The following is a 26,475-nucleotide window of genomic DNA, read 5'->3' as shown; positions in this document are numbered from 1 at the left end:
GGATATCCACCAAAATGGCATAACAAGATATAATAAGACTAGGCACAAATCCTCATGTCACAGCTGGACATGGCAACCCAATAGGAGGAAAAGGGTCCCAAGCACAGGCAAAAGAATCAGAGACATTCCCTCACTCCCTCTTGTGGGAGTCCTACAAGAACACCAAGCTACACAACCACAATGTATATGCAGAGGACCTCAAACTCATACAGGGTCTGTGATTATCATGTCAAACTCTGTGAGCCCCTGTGAGCTCTGCTTAATTGGTTCGATGGGTCATGTTCTTGTAGTGTCCTTGACACCTCTGGTTCCTACAATCCTTCCTTCCCCTCCTTTACAGGCTTCCTCTGGCTTCACCCAGTGTTAAACACTATTTTAATAAATTCATTTTTATTCTTTATACCCTTCAAGGGGAGGAGAATAAGGTTTTTGGTTTGTCTTGTAGTCTTACACTATCAAAATCAACTCAAAACAAAACAACATCATGCGATCCCGAAATGTATGGTGGATTTCCCTCCAGTAAGCAAGCAAGCAAGCAAGCAAGCAAGCAAGCAAGCAAGCAAGCAAGCAAGCAATTCTGCAGTAGATGCAAGTTGTATGTCTTTTAATATGATTCACTTTATGAAGTTACCTGCCCAGGGACAGCATCAGATTGCACAGCATGTGAGCCCACTTCAGATGTCAATTCCAAGCACTACATTGTTTTACTTGTGCTTAAAGCCAATTGGCCATAAATAAAGGCCACTAAAATCCCTCCTCTTGTTGAATTAACTTGCTTCAGTGGCTTACAGACTCATAAGCATATTTCTATGAAACATAATGTGAAGAGGTGATAGGCCAAGGTATGGGAAAGGGGTGTGGAGAGGCTACATCGTCCCGGGTCACACAAGGTTCAGCAATCTGGATGTTCTCCAAATCATGTCCTTTCTGATTCTACAGAGACTTCATTGCATAGGCACAGATAGACTGGATGAGGAAACCTACCAAGGCCTGTCTGGTCAGATTCTTCACTATTTCTTCCCCAAGGGCCTGGGGCAAATTCTTCTGGAATTAAAAGAGTCTAATGACCTACTATTATGCAAAGAAAACAAGACCGTCTTTTTATGGCCTGCCCTAAGAAGAATAGGATAAGATTAAGGTGTATTTTTAGTCTCTGTGGTCTTCCTTGTCAGAGTGAAATTCTTGTTTCTCTGGTCCGCCTTGGGGAGAAACGAAAGCAGGTGTGAGGGGAGGAGGAGAGATGGAAGGAGGGAGGGAGAAAAGGAGAAAATGGGAGAGGAGGAAGGAGGAGAGACTGCTTTCTAAGACTTGCTTTGGAGGTTGTAAATATCCTAATATTATCTCATGACGTAGAAGACTTAGAGAATTTCAGGAGCAATGAGCCAAAATTACAGGAGTGATGAGCCAAGAGTCATGGATGAAAACCAAAGTATGTATATACAAAACCATAGTATGTAGATACAATTTGCAGAACACATGAAACTCAAGAAGAACGAAGACCAAAGTGTAGACACTTTGCCCCTTCTTAGAATGCGCTACACTTACAGATCCATCAGGCTCAGCTCAGCTCAGCTCAGCTCAGCTCAGCTCAGCTCAGCTCAGCTCAGCTCAGCTCAGCTCAGCTCAGCAAGTTACAACTGCTGCCCAATCTGACGCTCAGTCGATGTGCTCCTTCATTTCTACTTCCTGACTCCCATGTAAAGCCTAGAGCCTTACAGAGAAGGTGATTCTGGAAAGATTGACAACCGCCAACATGAAAGCTGGAACCACTCAAGTGTCCGTCAGCGTAGAATGGCTAACTAAAGTGATCTATTTGTATGGTAAATTTGATGTAATAGAAGGAAAGAAAAACTTGCGTGGGGCAACAACATAGAGGAATCTCACCACTGTAGTATCAAGTAACGGGAATAAGACACAGAAGATGCAAACAGCGTTACCCTATTTATGTGAAACTCAGTCAAAGCAAATGAAATCCACAGCGATGGAAGTCTGATTACTCTGGTGGAGGAGAATTCGTCTGGGAGGCAGAGGCAAGCAATGGGTGTTATTCTGCGAAGAACGTCCAGCAATGAAGTGCTATTATAAGTATTTTTTAACTCATGTGTGTAGTAGGTAGCTGTGTGAATTTCACATGTGTAAAAATAAATGAAATTGTATGCTTGTGACTTGTGCAACTATGTTAAAAGTTATATTTAATTTCAAAAGCCCATGGATTCAATTTTAAAAAAAAAAGACATTCGCAAGACAAAGGATGGCAGTGTGAATATCAATAATACTCAAATATATCCCACAGATTTACAAAGGTTAGCAATTCAATAAAGAAAAATGGGCAAAGAAAATGATAGATCACTCAAAAACTTCAAAATCATTCCTTTTGGCCCAGCAATCTCCCTTCTATGTATTATTCTCTTACAGATAAATTTAACTCATAGCTCATATCAATTATACTGCATTTGCACCCATATAATTGATGACCTGTTCACAGACTTATTGACTGTTTGGGAAGCATCTCTTTGCTCCTTTTGACCTTTTTTTTTTGGTTTTTCGAGACAGGGTTTCTCTGTATAGCCCTGGCTGTCCAGGAACTCACTTTGTAGACCAGGCTGGCCTCGAACTCAGAAATCCACCTGCTTCTGCCTCCTGAGTGCTGGGATTAAAGGCCTTCACCACCACTCCCGGCTTGGCCATTTTTTATTAATCATCTGTAATTGAATTTTGGAGTATGGACACATCACTTTTGCTAGATACATTATGAACATTTTTTCCCCACTGGGATATACTTTTTCATTTTTAATGGTATCTTCTAGCAAATTGTTCATTAATTCTAATATTATGTAACTCATTTTTCTTTTCTTTTATTATTTAAATCCCGAATTTATGAAGAGTTGATTTATTTTTTAATGTAGTCTTCAAGAATTTTAGCTTACTCCACAGTTACAAACAAATCTCTTTTTTTTTTTTTTTTTTTTTTTGGTTTTTTGAGATAGGGTTTCTCTGTGTAGCCCTTGCTGTCCTGGAGCTCACTTTGTAGACCAGGCTAGCCTTGAACTCAGAAATCTGCCTGCCTCTGCCTCCCAAGTGCTGGGATTAAAGGCCTTCACCACCACCCCCGGCACAAACAAATCTCTTATGCTTGATTTCAAAAACTTTGATCTTGACTTTAATATTTAAATCGTCAACCTATGAAAAATTAATTAATTTTTTTGGTATAAGGAAAAACTACTGTTCTCCATAAGCATATCCAAATGGTGTATTTATTGAAAGCGCTCTAACTCTCCACCTACCCTCACACTGCAAGATTACCTTTGTATATGTGGATCTTTCTCTGAATTCTGTTCTGCTCCATTGATTGTCTTGTCTATCTTTGTGGCCGTTCTGTTGTAATTAACTTCATAACAGGTATTAATTGGGTAGTTCAAACCCTCTACAGTTGTACTGTGTTATTCCTGGCTTTTTGAATTTTTGCTTGAATTATAAGAATCAAGTAGTCATTTTTTTTTTCATTCCTAAAACCTACTGGGATCTTTTGCTCCAGGTACAAGGGACTACTGACATTTTCATAATATGTACCTTCCAAATCATGATTATATCATGCCTTCACAAACTCAAGTCTTTCATTTTCTCTTTCTTCCACTAATGCTTGATATCTTCATGTTACTAAGTTTCATGATACTTCTTATGTTACTAAGATTGGTATTCTAAGTTCCCTTATCTATTTATTTGTTGCTGATAATTAAATACAATTTTGTGGGGGGCTGATTCTTATATTTTGGACATTATTAAACACAATTTATTTTTAATTTTATATTTGCTTCTCTGACAACTTATATTAGAGCTCATTTCTACAAATAATTGAAAAATTTACTCCATGCTGTCATAACACAGAAGCCACAAATATCCTTTTTTTTTTTGTCATTGATGTTTGATTCTGATATTCAGATTCTTCTATTATTTCTATTGTCCTTTTTTATCTCTGAAGGGTTTAATACTAATTCTATGTCAAAGATGTTTTTTCTTATGTATCTCTTGGACTTGTACCCTTCTGTTTCAGGCCGACCTACCAGAAACAAGAGTATAAGCAAGCATCTTAATATGCTATTGCTCTAGGTGATCCTTAGCATCAGAGAAGCTGAATTTACCTAAGGAATGCTTCAGATTTCTTATATCTCTGATATTATTTGACTCTGTGAATAAATGCTGTTATTGTATTGCCATTATCCAGAGATAAACTTCAGGCTTTGGGCTATGACTTAGTTGGTAGAGTGCTTGCTTAGCACTCACAAAACCCTGAACTGAGTTCAGTCTCCAGCACTACATAAACTTGAAACGAGTTGGCCGCTCATTCCTGGACTCCCAGCGCTCAGCAATGCTGAAGGTAGAAGTCGGAGGATCAGAGACATTCAAGGCCATCCTTGGCTAAGTAGGAAGATCAGCAAGACCTTGTCTTGCAAAAAGACAGATTTCATAGAAATTGGTTTGAAAACCAAAGTTCACGCTCTGGAGCCTGGCAACCGGGGACCTCTGGCTGTGCATATGGGTGCTACTTCATCTGTTCTTCTGAAGTAAACACCGTCTAGAAGTTCAAGGCCAAGGCAAGGGAAACCGGTAACTTAATAAGTCGACACTACGCTCGTGCCTCTACTAGGTAACCTGACCAGAAAGTTCTGCCTATTTTAGATTCAGTATTTAACTGAGTTAGGTCAGGAAAGGCAATATTTCCTAAAAGAACAACTACAGATTAATCATTAATGCTCCAGGCAGAAGTAAAACGGGATTATTCTTTGGGTAAAGGTTGGTGGAAGAGAAAATAGATGAAAACTACAATAGAACCTGAGAGAACCTGGTCAAAGTCCAAGTTAAAGTTTAGGGGGGGAAAGGTTCATTTGTTGAAAAGTCATTCAAACGGATAATGTACGAATTTTGCAAGAAATAAGGCCATAGAGTTTTCTATCCTGTTCCCCCTACTTCTCATTTTACTATTTTCTTAGTTAACATAGAAAATAATGCATTTTTAAAAAATTTCATATATGTATGAATTTTAATTTGCTCATATTCCTTCCCCTACATTGTCCTCTTTTCCTTGTTCTTCGTTCTCAGTTTCCTCTCTTGCATTCGCCAATGAAATCACTCATCTTGACATTGCCTGACTTGGTGGGTTAGTGCTCAGGGTGTAACCCCAAGGTGCAGAAAATGTCCTTTGTAGCCTTTGGCAATATCTCCCCCTTTCTTTTGTGCTTCTCTTACCTCTTTGGATTAGCAAAAGTAACACACCAAGGGGAGAAAGAAGGAAATGCAAGGAGACTGTGTTCATTCAGACCGCGTGACGCGCATGTGTGGAAATGTCACAGTGAAAGCCAATGCTTTTACATCAGTGATATATAGTACTACACTTTCAATTTTATATACATTCAATTCAATGTAGGGTATAATGTATCTATTGTCACAATGTGTATTCCAATTGCTTGTCTGACAAGGGACTGAGTATAGTATTCTAGCGTCGGAATAAAATCCACTGAAAGTTAAGAACATTTAATGCTTGCAATAATACCTAGAAAGCAACTGGTTCATAATTTTTTGCACATGTTAAATTTTATTTCTTAATGAATGAATGAACTGATTTTTGAAGAGATAAATTGAAAATACAGAAAGCGACTTTAGCAAGGGCCATTACCAACTCTTCTTTTCCCTGTCATTTTCTTTAACCTTGTATTTTTTACTTACAGGATTTTCTAGCTGAATGCTATGATGTTGAAAACCTAAGCCCGGATCATTCTTATTCTCAGATTCAGTTCTGTGATGACTTTCCTTCTTGTTCACAGCATTTTGACTTCCTAGCCTCCCTGCGTTTCCACTTCTGTGGCTTCCATACCTGCACGACTGACTGCTGATACCTGTCTCTGCTTTTCCTATCTGTTTCTGCATAGTGAAAATTCCAGATCTGCCACTTTACTGGCCCTGTGATTTTTAGATAAGTTTCCTGATTTCTTGGAACAATAATTGTGGTATAATAAAGATAGCAGTAAAATGTATGAAAACCAAAGGTATGCATGCATACATATATGAATAACGCATATACATTAACATGGCACATAATAAGTGCCCAATAATGGCAGATATTATTAATCTGAAATCAGCCTTCTGTGTTTACACTGTTGTATTCTTCCCGCCCCCACCCCCACATGCCATTAGAAATCAGATTCAGGACCTGCAGGGCATAATGTTCTACCACTGAGCTGTATGCCTAGCCAAGATGCTGCATTCTTGAGTACTATCTAGTCCTCATTTGCAGAGGTATTTTTCTCAAACAGATAACCCTAATCGATTCTCTAGCACTGTTTCTTCTCATCTCGTGACTTGTGACGTGTTGTTCTTACTTCCCCATGCCTTACCTTTGGCACAATCAGCGTGCAGCCCCTCTCTTTTCCTATAGCTTCAAGTTCTGCTCTAAGGCAGGCAGCCACTGAAACTGACACCCACAGGGTTAAACCTATTTGCTGTAGCTATCCCTCCTCCCCCTAGTCCCCCTTTTCACTGTAGGCTGGCAGCAGTCCTAGCTGCCTACTGAAGCCAAATGCTTGAGGAGAGAGAGAGTAAGGAGCCAGCCATGAATCCTTTCCAGAAAAATGAGTCCAAGGAAACGCTCTTTTCACCTGTCTCTACTGAAGAGATGCTGCCTGGACCTCCAAGCCCTCCAAAGAAGTCAACTCCGGTGAGTCCCAAAGTTCGGTTTGTCTCTGACAGTAATAGCATACGGAAGTCTTTTGAAGTTTCTCGTTGGCTGTTGGAACTTTGTGCTGAACTGTATTAGAGCAGAAAAACTACTGCTTTCATGGAATTAGAATTCACCTGAAAATTAATTCTAGACTCTTCTGTTTTGGGAAGGAAGCAACAGGGTGGGTTAGCCAGATTTTTTTTTTCAGTTGGGCCCCAGAGTTTTGCTCTGTTTCATTGCATATTCCCTGGGGGAGAAAAAGCACTTTGAATGTCCAGGGAGACTTGGCAAGCATTCCTGTCTGGAGAACTGTGTGTGATTGTTCTTTCCTTACCAATACCAAAACTCAGCCTTTAGTTTCCCTTGTGTGCAGAGCCTTCTTTTTTTGGACACCAAAAAAGCTTTAGAATAGACCCACTCTCTGTTACTAAGTGTCCCTACTTTAAAGTGGGAGGTTGGATAGAGGAACAAAGAATAATATTTTGTATTTCGTACTCGTTAAAGCACTTCCGATTGTATCGCCTTGTTCGATTCTCATATCATATTAAAATCCTCTTTGTAGAAAGGCTACAGTAATAATAACCAATTATTTGCTGAGTTCTTAGTATCAACCATGAGGTCAGTATGATTCTGATTTCCTTGAAGTAACAGAAATGAAACACAGAGCGGAGTACTGGTGTCACTTCAGTAAGGATTGCATGTTAATCCAATCAGTGAGAGTGTATGCCGCTAATGTTAAATAAACTCTATGTTACATAGTTCTCAGGATGAGAGCTGCAAAGGTAATAATTTCAACTCAGTGCATCTTTCAATCAAGTTGTTATCATGCAGTAACATGTATATAGAAAGGTGATTTATTCATATCCACATGGGTAAAAGGCAGACTAAGTTTTTTATATATAGTTTATCATATCTTGTTAAGGGTGGTTAGAGAGGTACATACCTGTGAAATAAGAGGTAATATAAATCTCATGTTAATGTTTGAATGTCTCAAAGGATAGATGATCTTTGTCCCCTTTCCACGTTAGTGGCGCTATTGTGTAGAAAGAGATTTAAAATAAAATGTGATATTTACTATTTTACATAATGCATGAAATAGCACAGTTACTCTTATGTACAGCTTGAAAATGAAAACCTTGTTGCTGGAGAGATGGCTCAGCAGTTGAGAGCACTTGCTGTTCTTTCAAAAGACCAGAGTTTGGCTCCTGGTTCCCAAGTCAGACAGCTCACAACAACCTATAACTCCAGCTCTAGGAGATCCAACATCTTTTTCTGGTCTCTGCAGGTACCCACATACTTAGGCTCTCACATATACAAACACATATGTACATAAATACAAATACAATTTAAAAGGAAACATTACGTAAGCATACTAGTAGGAAAGGTGGACACTTAATTTCATAGGATTTCAGAATTTTCTTCCCAGAGTTAAGGTGACCAATCGGCTTATATTTAGGAGTGCCTGGCCACCACTTTGAACTCTATGCCTGGGTCTTGCAAACCATGAAAGAGAAGTCATCAGATTGTCAAGATTTCCCCCAGAATGGTGACCATGGCAGATGGGACCAGCCAGTCCCTGTAGTAGAGCTAAATGAGAGTGTGACATCTGGCTCTGACTGCCTGGATATCACGTGCTCCTGAGGCTATCTTTTCAATTTATTCTTAGCAATAATTATGATCATCCTCTTGCCTAGAGCCATAGGCTTTTATTAAGATACTGTGGGGAGGTGAGCGTGTTCTGATCAAGGAATGTCTGGCTCGTCCCATATTAATAATGGATGAAGTAAGATTTGAACTTTTTACCCCCCACACCAGTAATATAAGCATGATTAGCATGAGAACGTATGAAGAGACCACTACATATGACAACGTATGACAACACTATGAAGAGACCACTGCTTTGTGATAACTGATGACAACAATTTAGGGATGAGTTTATCCGGACATAGTGGGGTTCACCAGCAACCTGAGCTCTTTGGGAGCCCAAGGCAGGAAGATCTTAAAGCAGAGGCCAGCCTGGGCAAAATGAGACTAACTATGTTAAAGGTTTGGTCCCCATGGAGATGCTATTGGGAGCCAGCAGAAATTTTAGCAGGTGGAGCTTAGCAGGAGGTGGAGCTTAGCAGGAGGTGGTGCTTAGCGGGAGGTGGAGCTTAGCGGGAGGTGGAGTTTAGTGGGAGGTTGGGCTTCTTCGTATACGTACATTTGAAGATATATTTTAGTTGTAAAGTAACCATGTAGTTTAAATGGGGAAAGTGCTCATGCGCCTACGTTTGCTTTTTCGTTGAATAGAAGCTCTTCGGCTCTAGCTACCCACTCAGCATCGCCTTCATTGTGGTGAACGAATTCTGCGAGCGATTTTCCTATTATGGCATGAAAGGTAACTCTGTGCCCCCAGAGCCTTCTCTGCTTGTGTTTATAGCAGCCTGGCCTCCTTTCATGCACTTTGTCCAATCATTTCTGCCTCGGTATAAACTGATCCTTTCCTCTGGCCATGATAGTAAATGCTTCATAAAATTCTATTTAATAACTCATGTTGGTTAAGATTTTAAAAGGCCCTTAGGAACAATGCACAGCTAATAAGAACACAAGTAGAGAAAGCCCTCATCCTGTAAGCCCCATTGAGCCGTATTGTTGCTGGGAAGGAGGAGAGGAAGGGCCGTAGGAAGCACTGTGCTAACTTCTCACCGTCTAAACGATGCTACAGGTGCACAGAGATCGAAGGGATGAGTTTTGTATTTGTGTAGCCAGCATGCCTCATTTACTTTCACTGTTCCCATGGGTCCTGTTTCTACTGCCTGGCAGTCATCACCCAGTTATTTCTCTAATAGCAGTGCCAAAGGCCGGGGTCACCTGTTGAACCCAGAGATCAAATCTATTTTGAATCATTTTAATGCATCTATCTTATTGTGTCTCCCATTTGTTTTCTCCCTTCTCCACCCAGCTGTGTTGACCTTGTATTTCCTGTACTTCCTGCACTGGAATGAAGACACGTCCACATCTGTCTACCATGCCTTCAGCAGCCTCTGCTATTTCACCCCCATCTTGGGAGCAGCGATTGCTGACTCCTGGCTGGGAAAATTCAAGTAAGGACAATGGCAGGCCACAGCCTCAGGAACCTCACACGCTCACTGTCCAGAAAATTACCCAGAGCTCCTAATCTCTTGTCATGTAGCAAAACCCAGAAACAAGTAAATACTCATGGCTCTGTCAGATACATACCTCTCCACGACAGACAGCAGAGAAAATCTACTTCTTTCCATTCATTCCCAATGTTTTCACGTCCGTTTAGTCCACAGTTCCCCCTTAAGATCTTCCTTTAGTCTTCTGTAGCTGAAGACTAAACCTTAGTTTATCTCAGTGAGGTGAAGGTTGTGACTTGCTGGTAAATTTCTATTTTTAGAGAAGTACTTTGGTTATTTGTTACTTTCCCCACAATGTCTCGGTTGTTCTTTTTTGTTGTTGTTGTTGGTGGTTTTTTTTAGTTTTTTCGAGACAGGGTTTCTCTGTATAGCCCTGGCTGTCCTGGAACTCACTTTGTAGACCAGGCTGGCCTCGAACTCAGAAATCTGCCTGCCTCTGCCTCCCAAATGCTGGGATTAAAGGCGTGTGCCACTATTCCTGGCCCAGACTCGGTTGTTCTACCTCCTTCAGTATCTTATTGCCCTTTCTTTTCAGAGACTTCCAAACCATCTCTGTTTACTGTCTTTGTCTTTCTGTTGTTTCCTTCTTTAGAATCTAATAAAGATGTTACAAGTTAAAAATAATAATCGATTTTGTTCAGTTCTCCTGTTCCTAAAAATAGAAGCAGCAGACGAGGTATAAAGTCACAATTGGCCTCTATAACATTATCCTCATGGGATAAAGATAAGCTTTTGGTATCTATTATCTAGTAATGTGGATTTGCCATCTGTGGATTTTTCTGAGTTAACTGATCTCAAAGTATACTCTTTTAAAAATGTGACTATATAAGATACAATTAATTATGTGGGAAAATAAAAGCTTGTATGGTAAAATTAGTATAGAAAAATTGTACATTGTTTTGGAAACATTAAAAAAAAGTTTCCTTAAGTGCATAACTTGTTTTAGTCTCCAATAGGGTTAATATGTACTGTAAAGTCTCCAAGTAAAAGGTAAGTATGTATTGTTTCCTGAAGTAGTTTGACTGTGTGGTATTGTGTTTGTAGACCCACACTTTGATAGAACTTGTCATTGTTTCACTTCAGTTGCTATGACAGATATCCTGACCAAACAGAGCAATACAGGGAGGAAGAGATTTATATGTGTTACAATCCTAAGTTATTGGCAAAGTCAAGTCAGGAACTGAAGCAGCTAATTATATCTCTCCCTGAGCCAGGAGCAGTGAGAGAATAAACTCAGCCCTGATTGCTTTAACTCAGCTAGCTTTCCCCTCTAATACATTCAGGACCTAAGGAATGGCTGTACTTATAGTGGGTTGTGTCTTATTACATCAATTGGCATTCAGGATACACACACACACACACATTCACAGACATGGCTAAAGGCCAACTAGATCTAGATTATTCCTCATTAAAACTCTCTTCCCAGGGGATTCTAGTTTTGTCAAGTTGACAGTTGAAATTCACCAACCCAGAATTCTAACTGTGAACACCGATTTACATCTTAATTTGGTGTATGTATGCACATGCACACATATATTCACATATGTGAACATATAAATGCAGTCTCTTCAGAGAGGCATGGTGGGCAAGTGGCTACATTTGTTATATGTGCAGTATCAGTCATTGGATTCATTACATATGGACTGGAATTACACCGAGAATAGAAAACAAGCCATGATCTAGTCATTTAAGTATAGAATACACCATTTCCCTCCTTTACTCTGCAGTGCTGATGATGCACTTATATTTTTAGAATAACTTCCTTTGAGTTTGAAGAAGTAAAATTTTAGGATTTGGTGAACAATAGCTTCCTGAATATGTTGGATGAAACTTAATGCTATTCACTTGTACTCTTTTTATTTTTGATTTTGTAGTTATATTTATGTACAGAAAACTTAGTGTACATTTAACCCAATTTAGTGGCGAGTTCTTTAGCCGTTGCCTTTTCCAGCTTGGCAATGCAAGCCACAGACTTAGTGCCCAGGACGTTGCCTCCCCAGTGGCGACGGATCTCGTCATATCTGTCATTATAATTGGTCCTAATGGCTTCCACCAGCTTAGCCAGAGCACCCTTGTCTTCCGAGGTAACCTGTGTGAAGGCAACAGTGGTGCATGTTTTCCTGTGGATCAGGCACCCCAGCTTGGCCTTTTCCTTGATGATGCAGTAGGGCACCCCCATCTTTCAACACAGGGCAGGCAGGAAAACCACCAGCTCATGGGGTCTACATCATGGGCAATCACCACCAGCTGAGCCTTCTTGTTCTCCACCAAGGTGGTGACTGTATTGACTCCTTCTCGGAGGACAGGTGGTCTCTTAGTTGGGACGTCGCCTTTGCCGGCAGCTTTCTTCTCAGCACGGGCCAGTAGCCTTTGCTTCTTCTCTTGCTTTGTCTCTGGCCTGTACTTGTGGGCAAGCTTAAGCAGCTGAGTAGCTGTCTGCTTGTCCAGCGCCTGGGTGAACTGGTTAATGGCAGGAGGTATTTTGAGCCTAATGTAGCGGGCCCATTTGACAAAGCGCGTTAAATTTCTTTTGGGTTGGATGTCCTGTCCAATGCTGAAGTTCTTGGGCCTCTTCTCGAACAGAGTTCTTGACCACCTTCTTGGCCTCCTGCTTCTTGACGACGGCGGGGGGCTGGGGCCACCTTCTTCCCCTTGGCCTTCTTCCCTTTGGGCATCCTACTCGGCTGCTGGAGGAGTACTCTTAACTCAATCTTGCTTGAGGTTTTTTTTTTTTTTTTTTTTTTAACTTACTTTTATTGAAGTGTAATTTACATAAACTACACAAACCCAAAAGTCTTGAATTTTTACAGAATTATCATCATTACCTAAACTACTTTCTCTAGTTTTCAAATTCTCTCTCAGAGTTAGAATCTTTTCCTGTACTGGAATCATGTACAAGCTTCTAGTATTTTCAAGTAATCAAACAAAAATCTTGAATTCTTTTCCTATTTTCTTTCTCTCTCAACCACTGCCACGGTTTTCAGAAAGCATCTATATATTAGCCATTTTCTCTCTATCATCATTTCTTATGACAGAGAAGTATACTTCAATGAAAAAGAACTGTTTGATTCAGTCTGATCCAAATTTAAGTGTTTATTCACCATCTCTTATTTGTCCAAATAATCACAAGCATAAGGAGATAAATTATACGTAATATGTTTTCACATTGTATTATGTTTTCACATTGTTAGAGTTCAAATAGCTTTAATGAGAGCAAATCATGGTAGTTTCAACAGGAAATTCTACAAATCACCTTTTACCTCTACTGAAATTTGTCAGGATAGTAGTGATGACTCTGTTAACAAATGACATGTCCCTGTCTAGATTCTTACCCACTCACTCAGTAATTCATCCTGTTCATCTTCCCTGCCTTCTCTAATTCTATATTTTCCTCATTCTCTTACTGTTGTATTTCTGGGTTGGGCCTCAACTTTTGCTTTTTGTCTAGTTAGCTCTTTCCTAACTGTCATATTTCTACCAAGTGATAATTCTCCCCTTTCCCTTTCCACAGACTTGACTGTCCCTTAGCAAGTCTGGAGGTGTCAAGTTCAGCTATAGGCAGACAGCCACTCGGAGTGTTGGAACCTGGAGTTTAAGTGCCAGTATGCATTTATAATTGCATATTTCTGTTCACGTTGGCTGTTCTTTATCCTAGCTTCATGTCCCCACGTTGAATCAACTATGCCATCCTCCGAGTTCTGAGTGTGCAGCAGCAGCATGCACGTTTGTCCTCCTCAATCCTAACTCCAGCTGCCATCAGTTGCCACCACTTTGGCTTTATATGCATCGTCGCTAAACTGAAAAGGGACACCTAAAATGTTTTCACTGTTGTCTTTTCTCTATAATTGAGCCTTCTAGGTACTATGATCTAAACTAAAGCATCATCAAGCCTGAGAACAGGGGTACACAGTAATGAAGAAGATTTTTATTTGCTTTGGACCTTGTTTTTGTTTTAAACAGCAGACTCTGGGGAGTGACTTGATGTCTCCTTTAGATAGGGGATGATTTAAACACTTGGCTAATTTTCCCTGTGTAGTGTGTGTGTGTGTGTGTGTGTGTGTGTGTGTGTGTGTGTACATAAATGGGAGAGCCTCATACACAAATAGAGTGAGGGCCGCAGTCCACTGAAATACATCTGCTATTCACGCTGCCATGTTTGATTCCTGATTTTAAAAAACTGCCTCTTTTGCTTTTTAAAACCTGAGGTGGCAGCCTTGTCTCCATGGAGGAAAAGGAATACTTCTATGTTCAAACTTGCCCCCTCCTCTTATCTCTCTGTCTTATCTCCTATTTCTGTTTTATGCTTGTGCTAACTGCCTCCCCTTGAGAGAGAGAGTGTGTGTGTGTTTTCAGTGTTATCTTGGAGGTATAATATTTACATTAGGAAGACTATTTAAACATTCAAGAAACAATTTTCTGAACAACTGCTAAAAGCCTTTCTTTGCTTACTGTCCTGGAATCCAAGCTATGTAAGAGAAAATGGGCACCCAGAATCCCCAAGTCTTGTGTAAGAAGTTCTTAAGAATTTAGTTTTATTATTTTTTATGTGTATGTTTGTATGTGTGAGACAATGCCACATGTGGGTGAGTGCCTGTGGAGGCAAGGAGGGGGCATCAGGTCGCTTGGAGCTGGAGGTACAGGTTCTGTGGACTACCAAATATGATGGGGATTCAAACTCTAGAAAGATAGCAAGAGGTCTTAACCACTGAGCCATCTCTCCAGCCCTATTTAGTTTGTTTCTCGCTGACAATTTGAGGATTGTCATCTCCTTGAGGTTTGTAATAACCAGTTTTCTTTCCCTTTCTTTTTATTGCCTTTATTTCTAGTTCTTCCTTTTATTTCAATAAGGATTCCACCCCCAGAAAACTAATTTAAGAAGACTAAATTTAGAATGAGGGACCTCCAAGTCAAGATTCTTGGCACCTCCTGGCACCTTCGTTGCATTCTTTGTATTTGACACTAACATAAAACACTTTAAAATGATAAATACCAACTATATAATTCTGAGGGCTTATTATATCATTAGCATTCCATTTATATGATAATATACATTGTATCTATTCCGCTTATGATAATACACATAGGGAGTATAAGCAATATTGTGTCATGTAAGTGTGTAGAGCTCTACATATGTTCTTATTGGAATTCCATAATGCGCTACTTATTTGCTATTCAAGTCTATTGGAAAAAATAACTTAACATATAGTTTTTACCAATTGCATGATTTTTATGGCTGGGCAGTTTAAATCCTTTGTACTTCCCTATTTTGGGTAAATTATCTATGTGGAAATCATCCTGGGGTTTACAGTTAGCCCAAGTGTCCACGTTACCCAGATTGAACCTAAAATCCCTTTGACTCTCTTTACATCATAGTGCTTGTTGAAAGTCTTTTGTATTAGCACTTCTAGTTACTCGGGCGTTCATCTTTCCTCTTGCTCCCCAGAGCTAAGAGGCATTTCTTGAGAAAAAAAGAGCAAGGGGAGGTATCTTGTTCTACTGATTGAAACTTCATTGTGCTTGCTGCAAACCCACCTAGTTCCTGTCAGGTCTGTATAGATGTAGGGTCGCTCTGTGTACAGAGCTGAGCAGACGGCAGATCTGGGAAGAGAACCAGAAAGAAACATCTGCGCCTTCTGAGCAGATGCTACCGATCAAGAGTCCCACTCCCTTTCCCTCCTTTGTGTAAGCCATCTGCCATTGTTTCTGTTTCCCAGTTCATTCTCTCCTCCTCCACTTCAGTCTCCTCCTCTGTTTACAAGAACAGAGTGAACCCTGACATCTCCGAATAATACGATGACTGATTTGACTTTCTTCACAGGACAATCATCTATCTGTCCCTGGTGTATGTTCTTGGCCATGTATTCAAGTCTTTGGGTGCCATACCAATACTGGGAGGAAAAATGCTACATACGTGAGTAAAATGATGGAGCCCACTGAGCTGCCTTCCTTACCTTAGGCAGGTACATGTCTCAGAGAGCCACTACAGGTAGCTGTCCATCTTATACCAGAGATTCTCCTTTATTTTATATAATTTTACTGACAAACTTATTAAAATCAAAAGGATTACAAGTAACAGAACCCTTTCTTACATTATCAAGTCTTAGTTTTTATTAGGTAAACATTTGAAGACAAATAGAATGGCCAATTAGTATACTTTTCATAAAAACTCTTCATGCACTTGAAAGTAAGAAAACCTTTTATACTTCCCTCCATTTACTTATATATTCACTTATATTAGAGAAGTCATAGCCAAAACTTGGGGTATATCTATGCATGTGTAGTTCTATATATTACCATCTTACTGTCTCATATATATATATATCTCCAATTTAACACACACACACATAACACATATATATACACACTCTGAGTTGAATATTTTTACTTTATTTGAAAAGTAATAAACACCAAATACCTTCTTCTCACTTTTCCATAAAACTTATTGATGCCATTCCTACTTATTATGATAAATTTCAATATTTTACTTTGTAGTTAGTAAGCATATACAAGAGTGGAGTCCATAAAATTTTTCACCTGAATTGCAAAAATAAGATATTAAAAACTGGTGTGCTAGATTCCGAGTCCCTGCAGTTCCTTCTTCCACGTGACGCATGCAAAGGAAAAATAAAACTATCATGCACTGAATCTTCTAAGCAATACAATTCTTAGCAGAGTCTCAAATGTGAAGATGATAAGTTCTAATGAGTAGTTCTTGGAATAACGGCAAGTAGGAAGGATCCACAAGGTAGATGTGATAAGAAGACATTATCTTTGAATATCTGTTTTTCTCCTGTGTATTTTTGTAGCCCATCTCTACAATTGGTTTAGTATCAACATGGTTCTAGCATCCTTGCCTCTCCCTTTCAGAATCTTATCATTGGTTGGCCTGAGTCTCATAGCTCTGGGAACAGGAGGTATCAAACCCTGTGTGGCAGCTTTTGGCGGAGACCAGTTTGAAGAGGAACATGTAAGGGTCTTCTTATTTCTGTATTTCAAGAGTGTGTAACCAGCATCAGAATGGGGAACCTGTCAAGTAGCCATTTGCTAAGACGGAGGTAATCCTATTGATCAAGTCCAGTCTAGGGAGCTTAGTTCTGTGCTAAGAGAAAACTAAAGGTCAGTTAAAGGAAAGTACCCAGGGGGAGGTGGACAAGTCATATGATGGAAGGCTGAAATCTGAGGACACAGAGAATGAATAAGATAAGCTTGGATGTGGCTCAGTTGGTAGAGTACTTGTGCAGCATCTACAAAACCCTGCATTCCAGTCCCCAGCAAGGTACAAACTGAGTGTGGAGCCCATGTCTACAATCCCAGTCCTTGGAAGATGGAGGCAGAGGGATCGGAAGTTCAGGGTCATCCTCTGCTACATATCTATTTCAAGGCCAGCCCAGGAGGCACAAGATGCTGACTCAAAACAAAATGCAAATGAGCAAACAAAACTCAAGGAGATGATCATATACAGCTATCCATAAATACTGGGGGGAGGATGGTGTTTAAATCTGAGCCCAAGAAGTGAAAGCTATAGGAAGTTAGGTGCTTGCTTCATGGAAGGTAAAACTTGACATAGGATTGGAAACAGTGACTTTACTTTCACTTGATGTACCTAAGAATGAATATGGTGAGTACATTAGGAATGGGAAGTATAATACAGAGATAATTTTGTGAAGGGCAGAATGACCAGTTGCAATGAAACAGAATTACATTTTATAGATGGATTTGCCTGGCTGATCTCTTCGTAACATTTCCCATTGTCAGTGGTGGGTGGGGGAATATATGACCAAAATGAAGATGAGCACCTTTGAGAAATATGACAAATGGTCAGGGGACAATTTATTCTTGAATTACTAAATACTTATAAATCTCTCATTTTTAATAAACACAAACACACACATATTATTCTTCATGAATCTATTCCTTCTCCCGTAGCTGTTTATCCTGGTTCTGTTTCTCCACTCCCTAGTCTGTATGTGTGCTTCTCCTTCCCTCCTTAATTTTCTCTATAATGCAAGGTCTGTTATCTCTCCCTGCCCCTGTTTTCTGTCTGTGTGTCTTTTTTTCCTATGCTTCTCTTGCCGTGTAGACTACTTGGGTTATCCAGCACACTTTATTCTGGGATCCATGGATTCTAATTGCTGGCCGACACTGGGGAAATGACAGACCTCTGGCAGATCAGCTTCTGTGCACAATGAGCTACAAGAGTTAGAAGAGCGAAAGTCCATGCACATGAGAAGGAGAAGGAGCAAAACACACACCGCAAACTGAGCCTGGGAAGGACTGATTGTTCTAGTGCGCCAGGAAGAGCTGAAGTGCTAGAATGAAGTACACCCTATATAATAGATCACTTATTAAAAACTTCACTTGAAAGTGGTTGTATTTAGTAGCAGGCCCACAGACATATTTCAGTGATTAGAGCAAACTCAACCTCAAGTTTCTGCAAACCACTTCTAGGCCAGTGGATTCCCTTTTGTACCGTCTGGAAGATCTATCCTCCCTGAAACCTGAGTTATACTTTCCTCCTAGATCAATAATAGCTTCACTACACTGTCCTACCATATACTTCACAAAATATATTCATTAACTCAAGGAGTTAATTAATGAAGTCAATTAACATTAATTAACTAATTAATACAGGCAATAAACATTTATTGTCTAATATATGTTAGCATTTTTTCTAGGTACTAGATATTACAGAATAAAATTTATATCCCGAAGAGACTCACAATACACTGAATAAATGGATATTTAATACAAATAAATTCATATAATAAATATGTATAAGACACAAGAGTGGTATTAAGGACAGGTTGATCACTTTTCCCAGGTCTTAAAGGGTTTGTAATTGAGTTTAGAAGGCCGTCTAGGGTCAATCAGCCACTGTATTAGAGAGCTAATGAGACGCTCATGCCGTGGTAGCACAATCTGAACTTGATGCTTTGTATGTCTGTTAACATGGGGTAGGTGGAGTGACATTTCCCTGATGATCTGTCTCATTGCAGGCAGAGGCACGGACTAGATACTTCTCGGTCTTCTACCTCTCCATCAATGCAGGGAGCTTGATTTCTATGTTCATCACACCCATGCTAAGAGGTTAGGATTCTTTCTATGGGACTGCATGTGTAGGGCTTTATGCTGGCCAACCAAAAAGCCATTCACAGCTTCAGGTGGTCCAGCTTCTCCGTTCCTATGGGCTTATAAGTATGTGAGAAGTTGTTTTAGTTTCAACTGGTCTGATTTAAAAGAAGGGTTATGGGGGTAGATGATGGGAAGAAGAGAGGATAGCTATGCGTACACCAAGAGCCTGACCTTATAGAGTAAAATATGGCAGACTCGTGAGTCACAATCACTCTTCCCTTCCTGTTTTCCTCAGGGGATGTGAAGTGTTTTGGCGAAGACTGCTATGCATTGGCTTTTGGGATTCCAGGATTGCTCATGGTGCTGGCACTTGGTGAGTGGAGTGGAAAAGGATGTGAACAGCCGTTGATCCCTGCCACATAGAAGGCATCATGCAGGGACTCTACTCTTCCATGCACCCTTTCCACTAACCCTATCAGGCAAGCCTCATTGCAGTGGTTTCCCTTTGGGTTTGAAGATAAATTATGAATGGTGGTCAGAAATTAAATTTTTAACTTTTATTATCTGTGTGTCAGCATATATTTGTGTATCACATGTGTGCTTAGTGCCCACGGATGCCGGAAGAGGGCATCAGATCCTCTGGAACTGGAGTTACAGACAATTCTAAGCAACCATGTGGGTACTAGGAATCTATCCCAAGTCCTCTAAAAGAGCAACAGATATTCTTAACTTCTGCGCCTTCTCTCCAGTCCCATAAACCACTTTTTAAGTGCTATAGTCACATAGTTAATAAATTTCAAAGAAGCCTTTTAAAAAACAAGTTTTGGAGTACATGTAGGATTACCAATCAGGAGTTCGAGTGACTAAAGGTTTTAAATATCTCAGATGACTCTCCCCACCCCCCCATCCCTACCCCACCCCCACCCCTACCCCCACCCCCTTAACTGCCTCTGCCTCCTGTGTGCTGGGATTAAGTGTGTGTGCCACCAAGGCCTGGCACTCTTAAGTGGTTCTTATGTGTAGTCAGGATTGAAGCCCATTGCTTATTGCTGAAATATGCAAGGAAGGAACTAAGATAATTCAACCTCTGTCTCGATCTAGTTTGTGTTATCCAATACTTATTTTTCTGGTAAGTAGATGCTACTTTTGATTGCCTGGGCATTTCAAAGAAGCTTCCAGGTTTAGCCCCCCCCCCCCCATCTGCTCTGCAAAGCTTCCCAAGAATTTCCCATTGAACAAAGAGAATTAAAGAGGAGCTGGATTAGTCAGGAAGTAATGCAACCTGGATCAAGTGGCATTCTTTTAGCACTGAGAACCTTGTCCTGGAAAAGACGGGGGACATGTAGGCCTGTTAGTTTAGGCAAGTGCCCTAAGGGGAGGCTTGGGTGTGATTGTTTCTAGTCATTGACCTGGAAACGTGTCTCACTCTGAGCCTCTGGGTGACACCCCTCTGGACTATATCCAGTTCAAACACATAAAGAGCTCAACAGAGGAGAGGGAGCCCAGAGATTCAGTGTTTGGTCTGATTCTTTTCTACCAGAAAGGCTGAAAGTAATGCGGTTCCCAATTCCAAACAAATGTGTTCCGGGAGAGCCATGATCAAGGACTCTCTGCTTCCTTCTCCCTTCAGTGCTAAATATTTTCCACAAGCACTTTCTTGGTTTTTTTTTTTTTTTACACGTATTATTATCATGGCAGCTTCTCTATATCACTGCCCAGTAATAATATAAAAACAATTAGGTTTTTAATTAGATATTAAAACAATTAGGAAGCTCAAAAAAGACTTTGGAATTATAATGCTCAATAGGTGGTGTCTGTCCTCGTTAGTCAGCAGCTGAATTTTGTGGTGGTCATAATACTTCCTGTGTAATAGATTTTGTGCTAGGGATTGGAACCATATTGGTGATTTAGACAGTTATAAAGTTCATATCCTCAAAGAATTTATATAGCACTGAGAAAGCAATCCAGAAAAAAGCAAATAGGATTTGCCGTATAGAACCGTATAGAAGAGTCAATATCACAACCAGGGAAGTATAGAGAGAGCCATGGGGCTCATAGAAGGGCTTCTGACAAGCACTCTGGAGTGTGGGAAGCCGCCCCCACATTCGCCGTCACAAGATGGCGCTGACATCCTGTGTTCTAAGTTGGTAAACAAATAATCTGCGCATGAGCCAAGGGTATTTACGACCACTTGTACTCTGTTTTTCCCGTGAACGTCAGCTCGGCCATGGGCTGCAGCCAATCAGGGAGTGATGCGCCCTAGGCAATGGTTGTTCTCTTTAAAATAGAAGGGGTTTCGTTTTTCTCTCTCTCTTGCTTCTTGCTCTCTCTTGCTTCCCTCTCTTGCTTCTTGCTCTCTCTTGCTTCCCTCTCTTGCTTCTTACACTCTGGCCCGATAAAGATATAAGCAATAAAGCTTTGCCGTGGAAGATTCTGGTTGTTGTATTCTTCCTGGCCGGTCGTGAGAACGCGTCTAATAACAATTGGTGCCGAATTCCGGGACGAGAAAAAACTCCGGACTGGCGCAGGAGGGATACTTCATTTCAGAACCAGAACTGCGAATCAAGGTTATAAGGTTCCCGTAAAGCAGACTGTTGAGAAGGATTCAACTGCCGAATTCAGAACTCATCAGCTGGGGAACGACGGTGATAAAGGTTCCCGTAAAGCAGACTGTTAAGAAGGATTCAACTGTATGAATTCAGAACTTTTCAGCTGGGGAACGAGGTAAGTCTGATCTTGAACTTTCTAAGGAAATTCAAGACAGTCTATCAGAAGTAAAGTGGAAAATGGCTTTACAAGTTATGTTTGGCCTTAAATTTTTTCTAGTGTTAGAAGCCCTTCTGTTCCTTTTCACATGTTATATAGTGGTTAAGATAGGGCTGAAAATTCTAGAGGAAATTCAGGACAGTCTATCAGAAGTAAAGCGGGGAGAGAGAGTAGGAGCAAGGAGAAACGGTAAGTATACAGGCCTTTCCAAGGGTCTTGAACCCGAGGAAAAGTTAAGGTCAGGTAGGAATACCTGGGGAGAGATTAGAAGGAAGAAAAAGAAAAAAGAAAAGAAAAAAGATCGATTAGCGGAGGTCTCTAGGAGAAGGAGCCTGTGCTCTGAAGAAACAGACTGGGAGAAAAAAGCGGCTCATTATGAAAGAAAAGGATACCAGCCGCCAAGTAAAGTGCTAACTAGTCATTTAAGAAAAAAGCCAAAAGCGGCTGGCGAAGGCCAGTTTGCTAATTGGCCTCAGGGCAATCGGCTACCAGGTGCACTCCCGCCCTATGCGGAGTCCCCGCCCTGCGTAGTGCGTCAGCCCGTAGTGCGTCAGCAATGCGCAGAGAGGCAGTGCGCAGAGAGGCAGTGCGCAGACTCATTCATTCCCCGAGAGGAACAAAAGAAAATAGAACAGGCATTTCCAGTCTTTGAAGGAGCCGAGGGTGGGCGTGTCCACGCTCCGGTAGAATACGTACAGATTAAGGAAATTGCCGAGTCGGTTCGTAAATACGGAACCAATGCTAATTTTACCTTGGTACAGTTAGACAGGCTCGCTGGTATGGCACTAACGCCTGCTGACTGGCAAATGATTGCAAAAGCCGCTCTCCCTAGTATGGCCAAATATGTGGAATGGCGAGCTCTGTGGCAGGAGGCGGCACAGGCGCAGGCCCGAGCAAACGCTGCTGCTTTAACTCCAGAGCAGAGAGAGTGGACTTTTGATTTGTTAACGGGTCAGAGAGCTTATTCTGCTAAACCTGATAAGAGGTATCAATGGAAGGTCTTACCACAGGGGATGTCCAATAGTCCTACAATGTGCCAGCTTTATGTGCAAAAAGCTCTTTTGCCAATGAGGGAACAGTTCCCCTCTTTAATTTTGCTCCTTTACATGGATGACATCCTCCTGTGCCATAAAGACCTTACCATGCTACAAAAGGCATATCCTTTTCTACTTAAAACTTTAAGTCAGTGGGGTCTACAGATAGCCACAGAAAAGGTCCAAATTTCTGATACAGGACAATTCTTGGGCTCTGTGGTGTCCCCAGATAAGATTGTGCCCCAAAAGGTAGAGATAAGAAGAGATCACCTCCATACCTTAAATGATTTTCAAAAGCTGTTGGGAGATATTAATTGGCTCAGACCTTTTTTAAAGATTCCTTCCGCTGAGTTAAGGCCTTTGTTTAGTATTTTAGAAGGAGATCCTCATATCTCCTCCCCTAGGACTCTTACTCTAGCTGCTAACCAGGCCTTACAAAAAGTGGAAAAAGCCTTACAGAATGCACAATTACAACGTATTGAGGATTCGCAGCCTTTCAGTTTGTGTGTCTTTAAGACAGCACAATTGCCAACTGCAGTTTTGTGGCAGAATGGGCCATTGTTGTGGATCCATCCAAACGTATCCCCAGCTAAAATAATAGATTGGTATCCTGATGCAATTGCACAGCTTGCCCTTAAAGGCCTAAAAGCAGCAATCACCCACTTTGGGCAAAGTCCATATCTTTTAATTGTACCTTATACCGCTGCACAGGTTCAAACCTTGGCAGCCGCATCTAATGATTGGGCAGTTTTAGTTACCTCCTTTTCAGGAAAAATAGATAACCATTATCCAAAACATCCAATCTTACAGTTTGCCCAAAATCAATCTGTTGTGTTTCCACAAATAACAGTAAGAAACCCACTTAAAAATGGGATTGTGGTATATACTGATGGATCAAAAACTGGCATAGGTGCCTATGTGGCTAATGGTAAAGTGGTATCCAAACAATATAATGAAAATTCACCTCAAGTGGTAGAATGTTTAGTGGTCTTAGAAGTTTTAAAAACCTTTTTAGAACCCCTTAATATTGTGTCAGATTCCTATTATGTGGTAAATGCAGTAAATCTTTTAGAAGTGGCTGGAGTGATTAAGCCTTCCAGTAGAGTTGCCAATATTTTTCAGCAGATACAATTAGTTTTGTTATCTAGAAGATCTCCTGTTTATATTACTCATGTTAGAGCCCATTCAGGCCTACCTGGCCCCATGGCTCTGGGAAATGATTTGGCAGATAAGGCCACTAAAGTGGTGGCTGCTGCCCTATCATCCCCGGTAGAGGCTGCAAGAAATTTTCATAACAATTTTCATGTGACGGCTGAAACATTACGCAGTCGTTTCTCCTTGACAAGAAAAGAAGCCCGTGACATTGTTACTCAATGTCAAAGCTGCTGTGAGTTCTTGCCAGTTCCTCATGTGGGAATTAACCCACGCGGTATTCGACCTCTACAGGTCTGGCAAATGGATGTTACACATGTTTCTTCCTTTGGAAAACTTCAATATCTCCATGTGTCCATTGACACATGTTCTGGCATCATGTTTGCTTCTCCGTTAACTGGAGAAAAAGCCTCACATGTGATTCAACATTGTCTTGAGGCATGGAGTGCTTGGGGGAAACCCAGACTCCTTAAGACTGATAATGGACCAGCTTATACGTCCCAAAAATTTCAGCAGTTCTGCCGTCAGATGGACGTAACCCACCTGACTGGACTTCCATACAACCCTCAAGGACAGGGTATTGTTGAGCGTGCGCATCGCACCCTCAAAGCCTATCTTATAAAACAGAAGAGGGGAACTTTTGAGGAGACTGTACCCCGAGCACCAAGAGTGTCGGTGTCTTTGGCACTCTTTACACTCAATTTTTTAAATATTGATGCTCATGGCCATACTGCGGCTGAACGTCATTGTTCAGAGCCAGATAGGCCCAATGAGATGGTTAAATGGAAAAATGTCCTTGATAATAAATGGTATGGCCCGGATCCTATCTTGATAAGATCCAGGGGAGCTATCTGTGTTTTCCCACAGAATGAAGACAACCCATTTTGGGTACCAGAAAGACTCACCCGAAAAATCCAGACTGACCAAGGGAATACTAATGTCCCTCGTCTTGGTGATGTCCAGGGCGTCAATAATAAAGAGAGAGCAGCGTTGGGGGATAATGTCGACATTTCCACTCCCAATGACGGTGATGTATAATGCTCAAGTATTCTCCTGCTTTTTTACCACTAACTGGGAACTGGGTTTGGCCTTAATTCAGACAGCCTTGGTTCTGTCTGGACAGGTCCAGATGACTGACACCATTAACACTTTGTCAGCCTCAGTGACTACAGTCATAGATGAACAGGCCTCAGCTAATGTCAAGATACAGAGAGGTCTCATGCTGGTTAATCAACTCATAGATCTTGTCCAGAAACAACTAGATGTATTATGACAAATAACTCAGCAGGGATGTGAACAAAAGTTTCCGGGATTGTGTGTTATTTCCATTCAGTATGTTAAATTTACTAGGGCAGCTAATTTGTCAAAAAGTCTTTTTCAGTATATGTTACAGATCCTTCGAGAATTGAGACTTCAGGTCAACTCCACGCGCTTGGACCTGTCGCTGACCAAAGGATTACCCAATTGGATCTCCTCAGCATTTTCTTTCTTTAAAAAATTGGGTGGGATTAATATTATTTGGAGATACACTTTGCTGTGGATTAGTGTTGCTTCTTTGATTGGTCTGTAAGCTTAAGGCCCAAACTAAGAGAGACAAGGTGGTTATTGCCCAGGCGCTTGCAGGACTAGAACATGGAGCTTCCCCTGATATATCTATGCTTAGGCAATAGGTCGCTGGCCACTCAGCTCTTATATCTCACGAGGCTAGTCTCATTGCACGAGATAGAGTGAGTGTGCTTCAGCAGCCCGAGAGAGTTGCAAGGCTAAGCACTGCAATGGAAAGGCTCTGCGGCATATATGAGCCTATTCTAGGGAGACATGTCATCTTTCATGAAGGTTCAGTGTCCTAGTTCCCTTCCCCCAGGCAAAACGACACGGGAGCAGGTCAGGGTTGCTCTGGGTAAAAGCCTGTGAGCCTAAGAGCTAATCCTGTACATGGCTCCTTTACCTACACACTGGGGATTTGACCTCTATCTCCACTCTCATTAATATGGGTGGCCTATTTGCTCTTATTAAAAGAAAAAGGGGGAACTGTGGGAAGCCGCCCCCACATTCGCCGTCACAAGATGGCGCTGACATCCTGTGTTCTAAGTTGGTAAACAAATAATCTGCGCATGAGCCAAGGGTATTTACGACCACTTGTACTCTGTTTTTCCCGTGAACGTCAGCTCGGCCATGGGCTGCAGCCAATCAGGGAGTGATGCGCCCTAGGCAATGGTTGTTCTCTTTAAAATAGAAGGGGTTTCGTTTTTCTCTCTCTCTTGCTTCTTGCTCTCTCTTGCTTCCCTCTCTTGCTTCTTGCTCTCTCTTGCTTCCCTCTCTTGCTTCTTACACTCTGGCCCGATAAAGATATAAGCAATAAAGCTTTGCCGTGGAAGATTCTGGTTGTTGTATTCTTCCTGGCCGGTCGTGAGAACGCGTCTAATAACACTGGAGGTTGTAAGGGTTTGCCTCCAGAGAAAATTCTCACTTAAGACCTCAAGGATGGACAGTCTTCAGCAAAGAAGGGACCAGATAGAAAGAAGATATGGTTGATGTCTTTAGATGAGAAATGTCATGGTTGTTCAAAGGCTTTGGAGCAAAAGAGAGAGCAACA

General features: G+C 41.1%; 1 protein-coding gene and 1 pseudogene across 3 annotated transcripts in view; one reads left to right on the top strand and one right to left on the bottom strand.

Annotated features, from left to right (window-relative positions):
• The first annotated feature begins 6,205 nt into the window (after positions 1-6,205).
• Slc15a2 (solute carrier family 15 (H+/peptide transporter), member 2) overlaps positions 6,206-26,475 on the top strand; it is a 34,998-nt gene continuing 14,728 nt past the window's right edge. Inside the window, exons 1-7 of one of the 3 annotated variants that reach the window (XR_003951808.1) lie at positions 6,206-6,709; positions 9,005-9,092; positions 9,657-9,798; positions 15,674-15,766; positions 16,723-16,822; positions 18,852-18,942; positions 19,223-19,300. Coding sequence is in view for 2 of the 3 variants with exons in the window: in NM_001145899.1 (NP_001139371.1) it covers positions 6,572-6,709; positions 9,005-9,092; positions 9,657-9,798; positions 15,674-15,766; positions 16,723-16,822; positions 18,852-18,942; positions 19,223-19,350 (780 nt within the window). In the remaining variant the exon portion in view is untranslated. Of the gene's footprint in view, positions 6,710-9,004; positions 9,093-9,656; positions 9,799-15,673; positions 15,767-16,722; positions 16,823-18,851; positions 18,943-19,222; positions 19,488-26,475 lie in introns of those variants that run through there. The other 2 variants (NM_021301.3, NM_001145899.1) reach the window with 2 other exon arrangements.
• On the bottom strand, positions 11,721-12,548 carry Gm8425 (predicted gene 8425; annotated as a pseudogene).

This window comes from Mus musculus, chromosome 16 (genome assembly GCF_000001635.26).
Source record: "Mus musculus strain C57BL/6J chromosome 16, GRCm38.p6 C57BL/6J".
Classification (NCBI taxonomy): Eukaryota; Metazoa; Chordata; class Mammalia; order Rodentia; family Muridae; genus Mus; species Mus musculus.
Note: the sequence above shows the minus strand (reverse complement) of the source record. Positions and strands in the feature narration are given on the sequence as shown.